The sequence below is a fragment of the Hippopotamus amphibius genome, chromosome 2 (assembly GCF_030028045.1).
Source record: "Hippopotamus amphibius kiboko isolate mHipAmp2 chromosome 2, mHipAmp2.hap2, whole genome shotgun sequence".
In the NCBI taxonomy this organism is placed as follows: Eukaryota; Metazoa; Chordata; class Mammalia; order Artiodactyla; family Hippopotamidae; genus Hippopotamus; species Hippopotamus amphibius.
The window spans coordinates 44,981,651-45,001,788 of record NC_080187.1 but is presented as its reverse complement, the minus strand read 5'-3'; the positions used below and the strand labels follow the sequence as shown (position 1 = coordinate 45,001,788).

At 41.0% G+C, this 20,138-nt stretch overlaps 1 protein-coding gene across 1 annotated transcript in view; it reads left to right on the top strand.

Moving 5' to 3' along the window:
* Window positions 1–15,703, top strand: part of PCSK5 (proprotein convertase subtilisin/kexin type 5) — a 453,108-nt gene extending 437,405 nt beyond the window's left edge. The window contains exons 36-38 of the mRNA XM_057721743.1: window positions 9,623–9,723; window positions 11,342–11,528; window positions 15,297–15,703. Coding sequence (XP_057577726.1) covers window positions 9,623–9,723; window positions 11,342–11,528; window positions 15,297–15,703 — 695 coding nt within the window. The remainder of the gene's footprint in view (window positions 1–9,622; window positions 9,724–11,341; window positions 11,529–15,296) is intronic.
* Window positions 15,704–20,138: the final 4,435 nt, after the last annotated feature.

The following is a 20,138-nucleotide window of genomic DNA, read 5'->3' as shown; positions in this document are numbered from 1 at the left end:
TACTCCATTTCTCTAATTTGTTCTCTGTGTTTAGTCTAAAATTCAGCCCGCCTATTATTTTAGTCTAATTTAAATGACTTATTTTTAAGATTTCTAATGGTTTGTTTTTCATATCCAACTATTTTTGTTTCATATCTTCCTGTTTGTGTTTCACAATTTTTTGAGAGGATATTTTGTCTTCACTTACTTTTTGAGCATCTTAAACATGCTGATTTTTAAAAGTTTGTCAAACTTTTCTATGAAATTAATATCTGAAGCAAATTCATGTTAATTCTTGATAGTTTTTACCTTCTTTCCTAGCATTTATTTTTTTCTATATGCTTTGGAATTTGGGTCTTGAGCTCATTTTGAATGGGAGACTTTGCTTTTGGTTTTCACTTCCTTTCTCTCTCCCTTTATGCTTACTCCTCACAGTCTAGTAGTTTTTCAGCTCATGCTACCTCATTTCCCACCCTGAAACTCAGTATAGAAACAGGATGTTTCCATATTCCTAGAGGTGATACTGATGTCAATGCAGATCCCATCAACAATCCAATGGGCAGCCCAGGGAAGCTCCTGGCCAAAAGACACTGTCTCTGAGAACAGAGGGTCCCACCCTCATTCCTGTTCTCAGCTCTGAACCTGGATTTTGGTGCAGGTCTTATACGAAACTCTTTCAGTTCCTATTATGGTAGAAAAGCTGAACTCACAGCCACCTCTGCCTACCTCTAGGCACAGAGCAAAACAGGTGGGTGGCTTGAATCTACTCTCTTGCATTGATATTCCCTTTCTGGTGCAAAGAGATTTCATGTTACTTTTGAGCCCACGTATCTCTTTTTTTGGTTCTCTCTGTTCATATTTATTCTATCATTTCAGTGTGTTTGGAATGAAGGGATTATGTCAGAACCTGAACTCACAACTTTTTTGTGTATATGTATTACTAAAGGATAATCAGATTTTTAGAAGAGCATTATGCCCTAAATTATTGTCCAGCCTCATTCTGTTAATCCAAATGCCTAGGGGATGGGTGTATTTTAGAGTAGTTTTTTATTATGTTTGTTTGGGGTTTTGGTACCTAAGACTTTGGGATGAGACAAGCCAACGTGTTAGAGCCTGCATCTAATCTTGTTCCCTTTCCCTTCCAAAATGATTCATCTTGGAACAGTAGGTTGACCACACAGAAACATCAAGGAGTAGGGATAACAAGAAGAGAGAGCAGCTCCCTCCCCACACTGGGAGAAGACCAGCAGCCACCCTTGCTGTCTAAGCCACTAAGATGACCTTCCTGAGCACTATCTTGATAACATTTTTAAATAACTTCTCCCCAAGTGTCTCCCAAGTACATATGAATACAGCCATCTCCAGAATGAAGGTGGCTTCCATTACCACCTATGTTTTGATACCTTCAAATCTACTTCTCTTTCCCAAATGGTTCTCTGCATTCCAGTTCCATACGTCCAACTGACTGTTAATATCCCTAATTGGATGCCCAACAGACACCTCAAATTTGAAATGTAAATGCATCAATTCTCCAGTACCCCTCACCCCATTCCTAGACCACTTTTTCTTATGCTCCCTATCTTGATAAATGACTCCACCACCTACCCAGCCATCTGAGACAGTGACCTGGTCTTTACCCTCTGCTCCTCCTCCCTCAAACCCCCAATTAGTCCTCCAGTCCTGTCAAATCTTCCCCTTAGATATCACCTAATTCCATCTCCCCTCTCTTGCCTTTCTAGTGTCACTGCCTTAGTTCAGATTCTTATCTTTGCTTTCCTGAAGCATTCACCAGTTCTCTAATTGGTCTTCTTGCCTCCAGCATTAGCCACTCTGTAACCAATCAGTCCTCCACTGCGCGCTCAGATTGATCTTTCTACATGACAAATCTCATAAGGATGCCTCTCTGCTCAAACATGACTCTCATGGATTTCAGGGTGGACTCAACTTCACAGTTTTGCACATGAGGCTCTTTACCGTGAGACTCTCCTCATATTCCTCTCTTACCACCTCCTCCGCCATCCTCTAATCCAGGCATAATTAGTTACTGTAAACCTGAGCCAACCTTGCCCTTTCTCCTTGTGGGGTACTTTCTCCAGCTGATTTTGTCTGGCTACCTCTTTCCAACCCATTAGAGTCAGCATTTCCTCTAGAAAGCCTCCTGTAACTCCTCTATTCTGTGTTCCTTAAGTACTTTGCGAGCATTCACCTTTTTATTTATTCAGTAAAGATTTATCTAGCACTATGGTCCAGAAAATGTCAATCCTACTGTGAATAGGACAAGTTCCCCATAGCCCAAACGGCATATTTCATAATTTGTCTCTCTCTCTAGACGGAGATTCTCGAAGGCACAGATTAATGTGTCTTGCTCACCTTTGTTTCTCCAGCACTTAGCAGAGGAGCGGGCGGCGGCAGCAGAGGGCTGCTTCAAGGGCTCCTCCGGGTGCTGGGGCGAACACAGGCCAGGGCAGCGGCGGCCCGGGACGCATGCAGAGCCCCGGGACGCATGCAGAGCCCCGCGCCTGCCCAAAGCCCCGGCCAGGGTAGCAGCTACCACAGTCCACCACATGCCTGAGGCAGTGGAGCTCTGTCCTCTGTACGGCCTCTACTTCAAGCCCACAATGAAGATGACCAGCAGCGTGGCCTTCCCGCAGCTGAAGCAGCCAGGAAGTCCATCTCCAACCGGGAGGTGATGGAAAGGCTGAAGAGCATGGCGCGCGCTCACCAGTTCTCCACCCGCCGGATTCCCGAGAGCACCACGGACCTCCTCCACGTCGAGGGCAGGTGGAGAACAACAGGAGTCAATTCTTTCCTGGCCTGCCTCTAGCGCGAGACCACCCAGCTCAGTCAAAATCCGTTTCCCCGCCCGCCACGACTGGGAGTCCTGCTCCCGCGATGGAAGGGTGTGAACGAGAAACGCTGCTGGGAGAGGCGACACGATTCACCTGGCGGCGCGGGCTGCCCTGCAAATGGTGCACCCTGAAGGAGGGAGGAGGACGAGCCCGGCGAGGCGGTTCTGCTCAGCGTGTCTGAGAAGTTTCGGGAAATACAGAATGTGAACATCCCCCTGCTGGACCCCACCTGGGAGGAGATGACAGACCGGAACTTCCACACTTCAGTTTCCCGGGACACTTGCCCTCCGAGGTCCGGAACCGCGGGTCTTCAAGCCCGAGCGCCTCGCCTGGGATGAAGTTCACGCACAAGGGCGTGGTATGCGACCTCCAGGTTTCTTTTGATTAGACCGAACACCTGAGTGATGCCGCAATTAAGAAACAGTACCTCAAGCGGCAGAAACTTCTGGAGCTAGAACAGCAGAGAGAAGAACAAAAGCGCCCAGAGAAAGAGGTAGAGGAGAAGCAGAGAGCAGAGGAAAGGAAACAGAAAGAACTAGAAGAATTGGAGAGAAAAAGGAGAGGAGAAGCTTCCTCGAGAGGAAACAAAAACAGAGGGACCGTGAATTCCGTCAGAATCAGAAAAGTCCTGAGAAGCTGCAAGGAAAGGAGCAGGAAAAGCTAGAAGAAAACAATAAGTCAGGAAGAGAGGAAACCGCTGCTGGCCCAGAGGAACCTGCAGCCCATCAGGCTAATTGAGGGGCTGCTGAGCAGAGCAGCGGAACCGCCTGGGTGAGGCGTGGATGGTGTTTATTTCGGCCGAGGGAGCCGCCTCTTCCCTCTCTGAGATGCGACCCGTGTGTTTCTTTAAAACACCCAGCCAGTCCCCCTTCCTTCTCTCGTTGTAACCATAACCCCAAACTGTCTCAATACCAAGGGAGTGGGAAAACCAAGGGGGGGGAAAGCGTGGAGAGAGCACTCGATAACAATTTTTATTGTTTTATAGTGACTCTCAGTAACATAAACATTAAATTATTCTTAGCTAGAAGGTGCTTTAGACTACGTGATCAATATGAAAGTTATTGATATTATACATTCCTTTTTTGTACTGAGTCTCAAAAATATGATGTTTATTTTACATGTATGCACAACTCAAGTTGGAGTAGCTACAAGTGGCTAGTGGCTACCATATTAGCTCATTTCCAGTTTAAAACAATGGTTTCGGATGGTATTTTAGCAGTAGGCCACCTTCTTCAGATGAAACCTTGGCCTGAATCCTATTATGCAAATTGATCAGGGCAGAGCAGCTCAGATTGGAGCAGACCCGGGATCTCAGGCATCTGATGCCTGCATTTGTCCCCTCCCAAGCACTTCCAGGCAGTCCTTGAGGCAACTCCTTGAATATGCTAGCATACAGTGGTCCTCTTCCCCTGTCTACAGTTGACTCTAATCTTCAAAAGAATTACCTTCCAAACAAACTTCATTTAAATAATCATTAATTTGTGTTCTCTTTTTTTTTCATTCCAGAGGCACATACAGATGTCTCTCAGAACTTTTAATCAGAATAAGATAAACAAACAAACAAAAGAATAAGATAAACAGGAAATTACACTGAATTGGGGGTAGGGTGGGAGAGTAGTGGAAAGTTTGCATTGTCTGTATGATAGTAAATATTGACATTCTGTTAGGTCTTTTGAAAAGTTGAAGGTATCTCTGATGCCACTGTTATTAGATGTATGGGGCCTTTATTCCAGCTACAGTTGCCAGATAAAACACTGTATTTTAATTTCCTAAATATGAAAACACAAGTCCCAACCGTCTAGTTCAGTGCAGTGCTAGTGGGGGGAGGGGAGGCATTTAGTTTCTAATCAAGAGCAGGCAACCATCATTAGGTTAATGTCTCTTAACGTCAGTCAAAACAGGACAATGCCAGCTTTTTAAGATTTTTGTGGGGATTGGAGAAATTTTTAGTGACCTTAGCACAGTTTGAAAAACTATAAATTTTTTAATTGGGTTTAAGATTTCCCGGGTGGATTAAGGATAATGGTTTGGAGCATTCCCAGTCTCAAAAATTCATCAATACGTTCAGACAATGGAACAGTACTCAGTGCTAAAGAGATATGAGCTATCAAGCCACAAAAAGACATGGAGGACAGTGACATGCATATTACTAAGTGAAAGAGCCCACTCTGAAAAGGCTACATACTGTATGATTCTGACTATATGCATTCTGGGAAAGGAAAAACTGTGGAGACAATAAAAAGCTCTGTGGTTGCCGGGGTGGGAGGTAGGGTGAGAGAAACAGACACAGCACAGAGGATTTTTAGGGCAGTGAAAATATTTTCTATGATACTATAATGATGGATATATGTCATTATATACTTATCCAAACCCATAGAATGTACAACACAAAGAGTAAACCCTAATCTAAACTATAGATTTTGGGTGATTATGGTGTGTCAAAGTAGGTTCATCTTTGGTTAAAAAAACAAAAAGTACCATTCTGGTGAGTGATGATGATCGGAGAGGCTGTGCTTGTGTGAAGGCAGGAGGAACATGGGAAATCCCTGTACCTCTCTCCGTCAGAGATTTTGCTGTAAACCTAAAACAGCTCTTAGAGAGAAAAAAAAAAAAAAAAAAAGTCTAAAGAAAATAAAGTTCATCAACACAGTCTCCCTGAGATTGTATTCCAGGGATGACTGGGCATATCTCACTGAATCTTAAAGCCATCGCGAATGTTTGTGCCTTCACTTCTTGTATTTGACTTGAACCCTGAATGTACCTGGTCGAGGCTTTCTAGCTTGAATGTTCATTTCTTCTGCCATTCTTTCTGCACCTACCACACACATCCATTGTTGGTTAATGAATCTTTGTGTTGCTTTCTGATTTTGCAATGTATAGATTACAAAATTTGGGGACAGATTTTCTCCTGGGTTTTAAACTGGGTGAAAAAGTAAAGGATAAGTTCCTGCCTTCTTAAAATATTAGCTGTCATACTAAGAAATGAGGATGGGGACTTCCCTGGTGGTGCAGTGGTTAGGGATCTGCCTACCAATGCAGGGAACATAGGTTCTATCCCTGGTCTGGGAAGATCCCACATGCTGCAGAGCAACTAAACCTGTGCGCCACAACTGAGACTGCGCTCTAGAGCCCACGAGCCACAACTACTGAAGCCTGTGCGTGCCTAGAGCCTGTGCTCTGCAACAAGAGAAGCCACCACAATGAGAAGCCCATGCACCACAACGAAGAGTAGTCTCTGCTCATCACAACTAGAGAAAGCCTGCACACGCAGCAATGAAGACCCAATGCAGCCCGCCCCCCCAAAAAAAAGAAAGAAATGAGAATGCATGAAGGACATAGGGAAAATTTCCCAACCGAAATAAGTAATTTACCAACTAGATTGTATTTCATTCACATTTGCCCAATAATCTTAGGGTGTTAAAAAATACTTAAAAGAACTAAGTGGTTGGGGGCAGGGGGACAGCCTACTAAGGACCAGTATGTATCTTGGTATGTAACTGGTTCCTCCATAATTAGCTTACTCCTTGCCTTCACGCATTTAACTTTTTATTTATCCTCCTTACAAAACTGTTTTAAATAAAAATCCAGGCTGGTTAACCAAAGCCTCCTAACTCTCCCGAGCTGCCTCTCTCTTTCGACGTGGAATGACACCGTGGACAGACCCTGGGGTGGCTCTGCATGGTTGAATTCATCCCGTGGGGGTCACTCCAAGGGAGAGCAGATGGTGAGGTGTTCTGAATTTTATGGAAATGCCAAAGCTGTCTTTATATGTCCCAAGTCTCCTGCAGATCCTTAGAAGCAATGATAAATGTAAGTTGAAAAAAAAAGAGAAAACATTCTGAAAATTAACAAACTACCTTTTGCAAAAGACAAAGAGTACCCTAAGTATGCAGATTTTGCCATAAATCAATGTAGATGATGTAAATGGAGTCCTGATTTGTCACCCAGAGGTGACAGGTTGTGCCTTTGGGGATTATCCAGGATCTAGGCCAAATTACTGCTGGCCTTCTGGAAAATGTAACCAAACTTAAGACACAAATTTTGTAACCTAACCTTTTTACTCCCTTTTTTCTCTTCTAATTTTTCCTACCTTTAATTTCTCTTCATAAAGAAAAAATAAAACCCACACTTTTACATATATTTTTTCAGATCTTTATTGGAGTATAATAGCTTTACACTATTATGCCAGTTTATGCTATACAACAAAGTGAATCAGCTGTATTTATACATATACCCCCATATTCCCTCCCTTTTGAGCCTCCCACGTACCCTGCCTATCCCACCCCTCTCAGTCATCACCAATCATCAATTTGATCTCCCTGTGTTATGCAGATACATTTGGTAGTGTATATATGCCAATGCTACTCTCTCACTGCATCCAAGCTTTCTCTCCCCTTGCCACTGTGTCCTCAAATCTGTTCTCTGCATCTGCATCTTTATTCTTGCCCTGCCACTGGGTTCATCAGTACCATTTTTTAGACTCCATATATATGCATTAGCATATGGTATTTGTTTTTCTCTTTCTGGTTTACTTCACTCTGTATGACAGAATCTAGGTCCATCCACCTTACTACAAATAACTCAATTTCATTCCTTTTTATGGCTGAGTAATATTCCATTGTATATTTGTGCCACATCTTCTTTATCCATTCATCTGTTGATGGGCATTTAGGTTGTTTTCATGTCCTGGCTATTATAAATACTGCTGCAATGAACATTGTGGTACATGTATCTTTTTGAATTATGGTTTTCTCAGGGCATATGCCCAGTAGTGGGATTGCTGGATCATGTGGTAATTCTGTTTTTAGTTTTTTAAGGAACCTCCGTACTGTTTTCCATAATGGCTGTACCAATTTACATTCCCACTGATGGTGCAGGAGGGTTCCCCTTTCTCTGCACCCTCTCCAGCATTTATTGTTTCTAGATGTTTCCGATGATGGCCATTTTGACCAGTGTGAGGTGCTATCTCATTGTGGTTTTGATTTTCATTTCTCTAATGATAAGTGACATTGAGCATCTTTTCATGTGTTTGTTAGCCATCTTTATGTTAGAATACTTCCTAACACCTTACACAAAAATAAACTCAAAATGGATTAAAGCTCTAAATGTAAGGTCAGACACTATAAAACTCTTAGAGGAAAACATAGGCAGAACACTCTATGACATAAATCAAAGCAAGATCCTTCTTGACCCACCTCCTAGAATAATGGAAATAAAAACAAAAATAAACAAATGGGATCTAATGAAACTTAAAAGCTTTTGCACAGTAAAAGAAACCATAAACAAGACAAGAAGACAACTCTCAGAACGGGAGAAAATATTCGCCAATGAAGCAACTGACAGAGGATTAGTCTCCAAAATATATAAGCAGCACATGCAGCTCAATATCAAAAAAACAAACAACCTAATCCAAAAACGGGCAGAAGACCTAAATAGCCACACTTTTATATTTTAAAATTGAAGTAAGACATTTAAGCTATATTTTAGAAAACTGTCAACAGGGAAGGAAAGAAAAAGGGGAAGACTGATTCTTTTATCAGAGACCATAATTTTATCCCAGAATATGCAGGAAATTCTGTAGAAGCTGGAGGTAAGATAAAAATAGAGTGGCTTTGAATTTATATCACTATGGACAGCCCCCAATCTAAGAAGAAGTTGGGTAATAAAGGTTTATTATCTGAGCTGGTGTTCAGAACTCAGAATTTATTTTTCCATAGAAACATTATAAATGATTCAGCTCGCAGATCAGACATGAAAATTGGATTTAAATCCATAGTGAATGTAAGAACAGGACTTACAGTTCTAGTTCAAGTTCAACTAACCACCCTTTACAATATTTTTCTAATGGAAAGGCCTATATATCAAGTTCCAGCTCACAATATCAGGCACATTCCATGCCCCGTCTCTGTTCCTGTTCCTGCCTCTCTTTCTAAAGCAATCTACTAGAGCTCAGGTCTGCTGCCCCCAAACTCTCTCCAGAAGTTATCCTTTGATATCTGCATAGAAAGAAACACTTAGGTCACTCATTCTTGGGGTCTCTGAGTTAGGAGAAAAGAGTATTACCTCCACAGAAAACAGAGCCTTGTCTGTTCAGACCTCCTGACTTGGTTCATGTATGAAGGCAGATAGTATGATCGAAGAGGACTATACTGTCAGTCAGTTTCCCATGTAACCTTGAATGAGTGATTTCACATGTCTGGGCATTCATTTACATTTCTTTAAAAATTAAATAAGCAGGATGTCAAATTTCTGAGAAGAGAGTTTACAGATTTCAAGAGAATTTCAAAGGAATCTATCATGACAATCCCCCAAATTAAGAACTATTGGACAAAATGATCTGCTAAATTCTTTTAGCCCCAGCATTTTAAATTCCAAGTCTATGGTTATTTCTCAATTAGAAACTTGCCCATTCATGATTTACTCATTGCATTTTGGGGTCCTCCAAATCACCCTCATCCTCTCTACTAGTTAAACAGTAAGCAGAATGATGAAGTTTTTACAAGCTTTCTGCATGATTTCTCATTCCCTGAAAATCTTTCCTTTTGCTGTCATAAAAGATGTCATCTCCAAACCCTTAATTTCCAAACTGCGAGTTTACATTGATTAGACTAATTGGATAATTTCTAGATCTTTACTTGGTGTCTCATAGACTTTTTTTTTTCCATATCCTTAATCTATCCACCCTTCCACTTCAATTTACTTGACATGTTCCTTGCTCCTAAGTGTTCTGGATCCATGACAGAGGTTGAAATCTAAGGTCAGTTTCGTAATTTAGAATCATTTTTTTCTTTCAGGAAAAGGAGCATTGAATTGCTTATCCTGTGTGTGGAGTTACCACCTGGTGGGAGGAATCTGCACCTCAGACTGTCTTGTGGGGCAGTACAGAGTGGGAAAGGTACAGAGCTGGCTGCGGTGTGCCTTCCACTCTTTCTAGAGGGACGTGAGCTACTTTCTGCATGTCATTTTGGGCAAAGTCAAAAAAGTCATGAAATCCCTACACTCACTGTACAGGTTGAATATTTTAAAACCTTCTACCATTGCATTGTGGAATAATGGTGCTATCCCCCTGTAGCCTTAATTTCAATCAATGGAACCAAGAAGACCTGAGATAAATAATGGGGAAGTTATTTAATGACAACGGCAATACGTTGCTCATGACCTTAGCAGTTTCAGGTATACATGGGAATAGCGTGTCAGAAATAAGAAATATCTTCTCTCTTCCCCCTCTGTTGGCTAACCTGAAATGTCTGATAAATGTCAGAACTGCACAAGCAGTGTTGGTCCTTCATCTCCTCCACCCCTTCACAGTATAGTAAGAGATGTATATTTCATTTCCTGGCCTAGAAATCTTGGATTTTCTGAGTCCACTAACTTCTTGATTGTGTTTCCAAACTTTAGAAATTAAGTAAATCTCACGTGACCCAGCATTTCACATATGCCACTCTCTTTAAATTCTGACACATATACCCTCATTACACTTTGGAGAAAATGAAACTCCAAGAGATTAAATACAGTAATGTGATAAACATCGTGCAAGTAGTAAATAACAAAGTTGGGATTAAATCCAGGGGTTCTGATTCCCAATCCAGGATTTGATGAGATCTCAGCTGAGAAAGCACTTTATCAGCACCAAAGCACTCAAGAATGGCAATTTCCATACCTTCTTTTTCTGTTGTACCAGCTTTCCACAGTGCAGAAGCGACATAGGAAGTTATCTTCCCTCAACTACGTTTCCAGCACCAGTGAAATGGAGCAACTTGTGGGAGGGAAGCTTTCTCATCTCTCAACAGTCTTCCCACTGAGATGTCACTGGTTTAGCTAAACAGTCACAATTTATATTATTCTGGGGAAGAGATTAAAGAATCTAATGACCACAGAGGCAGAGCAGTTCTTGTAAACGAGTGAAGCGTGTTGGGTCAAAGAAAACCCCAGTGTTAACTTGACCATAGGCGGAATTTGACATTTCACCTATGTGTCAGTGACATCAGAGCAAGTGCTGGGGATTGTATCAAATAGGAGAGCACCAAAAGGGGGCCACTGCCACTCAGCTCTGTGATGTGGGAGTGATGAATCCAGTGTGGATAAGTCTTCTAGTTTTTAAAAAGAAACTTGAACTGATTTATTTGTGAACTATCCCAATTTTGAAATGTAGGCAATGAATTCAAATTTTTTTAAACCAAGAAGGCCAGTTGTGTATGGACCAGACAAAACTTATCCTTGACCAGGTACAGCCCATGGCTGACAATTTGTAACCTAAGCTATTCTAGAAGCTTGTTCTCTCACTAGTATTACCAGCAGGTCTCAGAGGAAAGGCTCGCAATGGCTCCATCCAAGTGCAGACAGCTGGTTGTCTTTCACCCAGAGCAGTTAAAGTAGACCCAGAATAAATCACCTTTCTGCTATTCCCCAACCTGCCTCCTTCCCTTATCCATAGGAGAGGGAATCCCTTTCTGGGAACACTGGTGCCTTGTTAATTTCTTCACACTTAAAAGTAATCTGATTGTTCTTAACAGGGGGAGAAATTTAACTGTGAAAAATGTCATGAGAGCTGCATAGAATGCAAGGGACCTGGCACCAAGAACTGTACCGTATGTCCTGCCAACTTGGTGCTGCACATGGACGACAGCCGCTGCTTGCGCTGCTGTAATGCCTCGGATCCCACGGATGCCCAGGAGTGCTGTGACTGCCACGACACCACAGGTGAGGGGAGGGGAAGAGCAGCCTGCAGAGCCAGAGGAAGGACATGTCCTTAGGATGCTGATAGGAGCATGGTGGGGAGAGGGATGGTAAGTTTCAGAGGATCAATAGAGCTACGTTTTTTTGAATGAAATTGGGACATTTGTAGAGACATGGATGAACCTAGAAAATGTCATACAGAGTGAAGTGAGTCAGGAAGAGAAAAACAAATATCGTGTATTAACACATATGTGGACTATAGAAAAATGGTACAAATCAACCAGTTTGCAAGGCAGAAATAGACACAGATGTAGAGAACAAACATATGGACACCAAGTGGGGAAAGCAGGGCGGGGGTGGGGGCGGTGTGGGTGGGATGAATTGGGAGATTGGGATTGCCATATGTACATTACTATTAAGAAAAAAAATCAAATTGTACACTTTAAATATATGCAGTTTATGGAACGTCAAAAAATAAAATACAATAAAATATATGGAGGGGGAAAAATAGAGCTACCTTCTTTTAATGATTTTTTTAACTTATTTTTTTTAATTGAAGTATAATTGATTTACAATGTCTTGTTAGTTTCTGGTGTACAGCAAAGTGATTCAGTTTACGTATATATACATATTCTCTTTCATATTCTTTTCCGTTATGGTTTATTACAGGATAGAGCTACCTTTTTATTTTATTTATTTATTTATTTATTTATTTATTTATTTATTTATTTTATTGGCTGCATTGGGTCTTCATTGCTACACACGGGCTTTCTGCAGCTGTGGAGAGTGGGGGCTATTCTTCATTGCAGTTCACAGGCTTCTTATTGCAGTGGCTTCTCTTGTTGCGGAGCACAGGTTCTAGGTGCTCAGCCTTCAGCAGTTGCAGCGCGTGAGCTCAGTAGTCATGGCGCACAGGCTTAGTTGCTCCATGGCATGTGGGATCTTCCTGGACCAGGGATCAAACCTATGTTCCCTGCTTTGGCAGGAGGATTCTTAACCACTGCGCCACTAGGGAAGCCCTGGGCTACCTTTTTATTGAGTACCTGCTACATGCCCACTGTACTTGAAATTTTCTGTCCATCATCTCATATAAGTTGATATTATCAATACCATTTTACAGATGAAGAGACTCTGGCTCAAAGGGTTTGATTAGGATGCCCAAGTCCACACCAATGTTAAGAGGCTCATCTGGAACTAGAATAGGAGTCATTTGGACTCAAAGCCAGCGTTCTCTCCACTGCTATCCTGCCTCCCAGATTCAAGCTCAAGCAGGCCTGCAGTTTCATCTTTATACATTTGCTTTATTCCTTTTTTAAAAATCTTCCCACCTAGGAAAAAAAAGGGAAAAAAATCACCTATCACGGAAGCTGATGCCTATTGATTCTGTCAAAAAATCATTCTGTGGAAGTCAGCCCAAATCCACAGCGCCCAATAAAGACTTAAAGCAATTTTAGAAATGAACTTTCATTGAAGGCTAAGAAGAAACAGAAAAACTTTTACCAATTCCAAGTCCCCCAGCTGTCTCCTACCCCCAACCCATTGGGTATTTTGTTTTCCTTAGCCGCAAGCTTAGAAAGATCACAAATGGATTGATTTCTTCTAAAAAGAAAAATACAAATTCTTAAAACATATTCCCTAGTGTAAAAGCAGATCATTTCCTTGGGGTTCAGCTACATCTTGGCCTGACAGAAAGAGACATTATACTTATGGGAGCCTGTCCATTCATAAGAAAAGGATATCCCAAACCCATTACTGCTTACTAGTCTTTTGTTTTATTTTTTTTTATCAGCTTTTCAACTAACTTTTAACTATCATCTTTCCAAAAACTAATTATTTCCTTCTTTCAGCTTTCCCACCCCCATGAGCAGCTGGTTTCCCCAGCTCTTCATACACATCCACCTTCAGGGTCTGATTGCCTAATATCCATGCTGTGTCAGCTAAGAATAATAACCCTCATTACACTGATGGCTTCAAATGAAACCAGAAGTGTGTGCATGTTGGGTGCAGAGTTTCTGCAAGCCTTTTCCGACTAAGACCTATTTAGTCAGCTTTCCTGGGCTTTCTGTGGCTCTTGAAGCTCCACCTGGGGCAACTCTGCAGAAGACTAAATACTCTTGATTACCTGCTCATTCTTTACTAAGACACTCTGCTCCTTCAAAGAACCCATATCACAGAGGCTGACTCTGACTCTGCAGACCTAAGACTGGAGAGCAGTAAGACATGATTGCATATGGCGCTCTGGTAATTGAAACAACCTCGAAAGGTCTTTTATTGATTCTCCTGCCTCAGGCACTATTTATCACAAAGTACCTGCACACAGATCGCTCATCCTTCCCTCTGGCACTTTAAGATTTCCTCCAGGGAAAAATTCTGTGCTGATATGTTAATGACAAGAGCAGTAATGATAGTACTGTTACTTTAGGAGATGAAATTTTGCTTGATGGGCAAAATCCCATGAGGATGAAAGTTAGGATAAAATAGAAAACTTGTTTATCACTAGCAAAAAGAGAAAGAAACACATAGTGGTGATGAATCAGACCTAACTGACCAATATATAATAAATAAAAATAATTAACCCTAAAATAATTGGCAGCAGTATTATATGCATTAAGCTGGTGTATATAATGTACCTAGAATCTCATAAAACATCCTGGGGGCAGACCTAGGTGGTTCAAAAATACTTATGGAAAACATATTGTGTATTTCAATTTGTACATCCAACAAGGCCTGCTAGTTTTTTCTCTAATTCTTTCATACTCTCTTTCACACTCCCATTTGGTGGGTTAAAGAATAGGAAAAAAAAAAAAAATTAGGTAACTTACCCAAATCATACTACCTGAATGAATGAGTGAAAAGTACAAAAAATGAGCTCATCACTGAATCATGACGCTGTTTTGGTTACTCCATGTTCTCAATTAAGGCATCAAAACAGAGGTTGATGGATGATAGGGGGTCAGAGCTCTCAATTTCAGAAATCTTAGTTATGATAGAAGAAATCCCCTATCACTCAGTTTGGTAGTCAGAATTTAGAGATGATAATTTTCTTCCTGCCAAATTAGGTCCACCGAATGCATAGATGTCAAAAACCACTGTCAGTGTTTTGCCCTAATGTCTCCAGGCTGTAGCATGAAGTAAGGATTCCTGGGTTCAAGTTTTGATTGCTCCACAAACAAATTCTTACCTCTGACAATGTGACAATTCACTTTCTCCCTGTGGGTCTCAGTTTCCTCAGCTATCAAGCAATAGATTGACCTGTGATTTCTATGGCCCCACACGGTGATGAGCCAGTGGTTTTGTAAATATCTGTTCCTGTCTTTGAAGGGTGGGACAATCATGTTGTATTTGGTTTAAAGGTAGCTAGGGAAATGACTCAGTCTTAGAAAAAGTCAGAGTTGGAACAGAAGTAGAGCATTGAGCAATAACTGAAGCCTGGCCCAAGATGGAATCTTTTTCTCAGGAGGGAAGTAGAAGAATCGATTTGGTAAGGTTGGACACTGGCGACTGACCCATGACGTATGGGTATGAGAGGGCTCCCTTTGGATCTCAAACTGACCTTCACCCTAGAAGAGTTTGTTGGTGTCATCTGGGATAGACTGAAATTCTCATGGAGTACACAGAACAGTTCTGTAGAGGAGTGTGCTCTCTAAGAAAATCAAAGACAGTGGCTCTACTACTTTAGATTCAAAAACATAAGGGTGAAGTTCTTTACCTCAGAAACTAATTTTCTCCATTTCATTTCTTGTCTACCACCCTTTCCCCCTGCCCTCTTCCTTTGGGGTCATCTTCCAACAGATGAGTGCATCCTTCGAGCAAGTGAGGTTGAGCCTGCAGGCGAGCGTTCCAAGACAGCCCTGTTCATCACCTCCTCTGTTTTGCTGGTGCTTCTGCTCGGGGCAGCTGTGATCGTCTGGAGGAAATCTCGGGGCAGAGTCAGGCCAACAGAAAAGGCTGGCTATACAAAGCTGGCTGACCCTAGCAAGTCTTACTCCTCCTATAAGAGCAGCCATCTCGAGGGCACTAGCTTTGAAGAGGATCAGGTGATTGAGTACAGGGACCGGGACTATGATGAGGATGATGACGATGACATTGTCTACATGGGCCAAGATGGCACTGTCTACCGGAAATTTAAGTATGGGCTGCTGGACGATGTTGAAGAAGATGAGCTGGAATACGATGATGAGAGCTACTCCTACCAGTAAACAGAGGCCCCCTCTGCCCCTGCCCCATTCCACTCACAGGCATGCATGTGAGCATTACAGTTTGGGGTTTTATCCGGACACACCAGGCTGTTGTGAGGGTGTTTGTATCTGTCTTCTTACAACCATGGATCCAACTAGAGTATATAAGAGTGCTAAAATATTTTGTTCTTCTTTTGGATGGCTAAACTCAATTAACCATAAACAGTTCAGCCATAATTGAGAAATAAGGATAAAATTCAGAATGATTTTCTTCAACACAGTATGTCAAGACACAAAACACAGGGAGTAAAAAAAAAAAAAAGTGAGATTTGTGCAAGCTGTATTATGTGATTTTAGAAAAAAGGAAATGAACCTATAGAAATTCTGTTTCTCAGATGTATTGTGGAGATTGCTGCTGCCTTCTCAATTTCTGATATTTCTGTAAATGATTTTGGGGGGTGGGGAGACAAAAGAATTGTTTGTCTTAAGGGATTTTTTTCCCCTTTGAGTTCTCTTTGGGCAGAGATTTGTCCTGTAAGGGGCAACTAAAGAAGGTTCTCCTCCTCATGTCAATTACCAATTATTCTAGATCACCCCTTAGCAGAAGACACCACCTCTTCTGAGGCTGGTCATGACCTATTTATAGACATGAGGAAAAACACAGCAGGTAGCTTCGTAGGTAAGGAATCAGGCCGTGGTTCCTCTGTAGTAACCCATAACCATGAAGATTCTGGAGCAGGCTCAGCCAGGAGATAGGCATTAGCATCTCAGGAGGGAAAATATTACTAAGTTTCCCAGAATAGCAGCCTTACACCCTCATGGTTTTTCTAAGAGCATTTCTGATTGGAAACATCAGCCAAAACATCAAGTAATAAAAGGAAAAAGGCAAGATTAACCTAACATAAAATGAGATAAAATGACAAAAACTTCAGACACTCTTAAAAAAAGACTTTAGCTATTAAATTAAAGAACTTTTATCAACAGCCCATCACAACTGTGAACTCTCCATAGAAAAAGTTAGGATGGAGTCCAACATGGAAATTCCCAACATCCAGCTCACCAGCTTAATCCAGCTGCTAACCAGCCTTCCAACACTCTTCACCTCTGTGACCTTTGTTTCTAGACATCCTAGGCGTCCCTTTTTCCACCCTCCTGTCAAGTACACTCTTGGATTTGTGCACCCAGGAAAGTTTTCCTGCAGGCAATACAGAGAAGGGCTCTTGCTAAGTGAAATTACATAAGCAGGCTTTTATGGATTTCCTTGTCAAAACAGAAGTGGTAGGCAGCCCTGGGAGTGGACCACTAGAAAGTGACATTTTCAGATAATGATAATCACCAAAAAAAAAAAAAAAATGTATTGCACACTGTGTACCAGGTACTGAGCTACATAATTCCTTTTAAAAACTCACCCCACTTAATACCACGGTAATTTCACAGGGTTGGTACCATTATTACTCTTTTTTTTATAGGAACCCCAAGACTTACAAGAGGTTAAATAACTAGTCCAGGGTCATAGAAAGCTAATCAAGATTCAAGAACAAACGATGACTCTAAAGTGTGTTTTCTTAATAACTATGTTCCACTGATGCAAAGTGGAAAAAGAAGCATCCTAAATCAAATAAAAGCATGCCTGTTGTTTTATGATATAGCAACTCCAACATCTTTCCTGAATGTGTGCATTTTCTTTTCTTTTTTTAAAAAACATATCACTGACACAGGAAATCTTTGTAAAGAAGTCTTCAGTTTACTGAAGTCCTCAGTGTTTCTTTAGGGGAAAGCTCTTAAAACAAAGGTTGGCGAACTTTCTCTGGAAAGAGCCAGATAGTAAATACTTTTAGGCTTTGCACAACTATCAAGTCTGCCATTCTGGCAAGAATGCAGCCAATCCACAACAAATGGGTGGGCTGTGCTCCAAGAACACTTTATTTATGGACACTGAAATTTGGATTTAAGATAATTTTCACATATCATAAAATATTATTCTTCTTTTGATTTTTTTTCCTTCAATCACTTAAAAATGTAAAAACCTTTCTTGGCTCAGGGCAGTATAGAAACAGGTGATGGGTCAGATTTGGCCAAGAGACTGTAATTTGCCGACCTCATCTCAAAAAAAGTCTTAAGAGAACATGTGTATCACATACACACATGATACGCTTCCAAAAATTTTGATCATTTAAAATCATCTCTTCAAAATCGACTTGAAGCCTTTTTAGTTCCCTTTTCAATGCTTAGAAACAAATAAAAATAGATGTAAGATAGCCATCTTATCAATGGAAGAATTCCTCACCTCTTGTTGTGTAACTGGAGTGTGGCCTATGGAAATAAGTAATTTTGTTTATACTGTGTTGTTCATCTTCCCTGGTAATTCTAAAGCTCTGATAGACTGAGTGTGCCATTTGTTTGTGTAGCCTGGAAATCATTTTCCAAGAAAAATCTGTGTTTATGATACACAATTAAAGATTAAATGAGGTCAAGATGACCTTGAATACTAAGAAAAATTGTGTTGTTACTCTATGTGATCCTGAAAAAAAGGCTCATGCTGTGTATGGGTAGTTTGACATCTTTCCTTCTTTGTTCTTACTTAGGCACATTATTCTCAGACTTCTGAATATTCTGCTAACAAGACTTCTGAATATTCTGCTAACAACTGTCTAAATATATAAATTTGTGGTTGGAAAATAAAGTCACTTTTTGGTTTTCTGTTTGCAAATAACTTGGAAATATTGAGAATCCTTGTAGACCGGAAATAAACCAAGAGACTGGGCAAGCTCAGAGCTTGGAAGGTTCTAATTCATAGAAAGTAATTTTTAAATTGAAAATAAAATTAAATAAAGACCAGATGATGTTATAGGGACTTGCTTATTAATGAACTACTTCTGAGCACTTTTTATGTGATTAGTATTATGCTTTACCAGGTAACAGATACAAAGCAATAAAAGAATGCTTTCCCCCCCTTTTTATATTTCTACCTCCAATGACTAAGCTAGTCATATCAATTAAAAACTTTCTTCTTAAAAATCAGTCCAATCTGTCTGTCAGCCCCATCATCACTGGCTCAACTGGGCCTTAGTCTCTCTCATCTGGATCTGTACTACTTCCTCCTGACTTATGACTGAGCTTCAGTCTCTTTCTCCCAATTTACCTACCCTGCTATCATTTCTAAGGTCTATCAGATCATCACATTCAGGGCTCCCATCACCTACAGTGATTACAACATTCAAAATTTTGCAAGCTATGGCTACTGCCTTTGTATCCAATCTTACCATTTATCAGTTCCTGGCCCCTCCTCATTTCCCAGTGTCTCCACTTACACTCAATAGTACTAAATTGCTTCTAAGTTCTCCAGGGTAATCTCTTGTTATCTCATGTCCTTGAGCACACATTGTTCACTATCCTTGGAATATTCTCCCCCACTCCTGACCCCCACCTTGATCTGGAAAATTTCTGACAATTCTTTAAAATCATGTTCCCTTATAACCTCTCCTGGGAGGTCTTCCCTGACCTTCTTGAAGAAGGTCAATCACTTTCTCACCTCTCTGCTACCTAGATAATATGTGCATATATCTTTTCACATCACACTCTGTTGTAATTGTTTGATTATACATCTATATCCACTAACAGATTGGGTATTTCTTGAGGCAGCTACTATTTCCTTTCCAGAACCTAGCACAGTGCCCAGCGCTTGGTAAATAATCAAGAAATATTGATGGAATTGAATGTTAGGAAGACAGGACTCACAAATATGAAGTAATTAGACAATGATACAGACCATATGTTGTATTATGCAGTCCATTCCTGTTTGGTCTTGAGTGTAATTGATAAGGGGTGGGGGTGCAGGTGATGGTATCAGTTAAATATGAGAAGTATGAGATAACCACAAATTAGAGCACGTTAGGGGTGGCTTCATGGGAAAAAGACTCATGCTTAGACTTGATTTGAAAAAGAAAAGAGGATGTAGAAGGTATTCCTCAAGGAAGGTGCTGGAGTTAACAAGTTGTTAACTTGATCATTGTAATAATATTAATCCACTAAGTATGTATGAAGAATTTACCACATTCCAGGCATTGTTTTGGAAAAAACAGTGAGTGGAATCAATTAGATCTTGGGCCTTAAGGAACTTGCAATCTACTTGGGAGAAAAAAATAATGACAACACAACTACCATTTTTCATGCCTTCTATGAGCCAGCCACAGTCTTAGGCCCTTTTGTCATATGACCTCACTTAATCCTTACAACACAAGTGCTATAGAGTAGGAATGTGATCCCTCGTCACAAATGAGGAAATGGAGGCTCGGGGAGGACACTCAAAGTGCCGTCAGGGTGTGGGTGGTCCAACTGGGATGTGAATCTAGGACTTTAGGCCATCTTCCTTCTGCTCTACCACCTGCTTCTACACGAAAAAAGGAAAAAAGAACCTTTGTCAGTAATCCTTGGATCGCATTTGGGGATTTGTTTT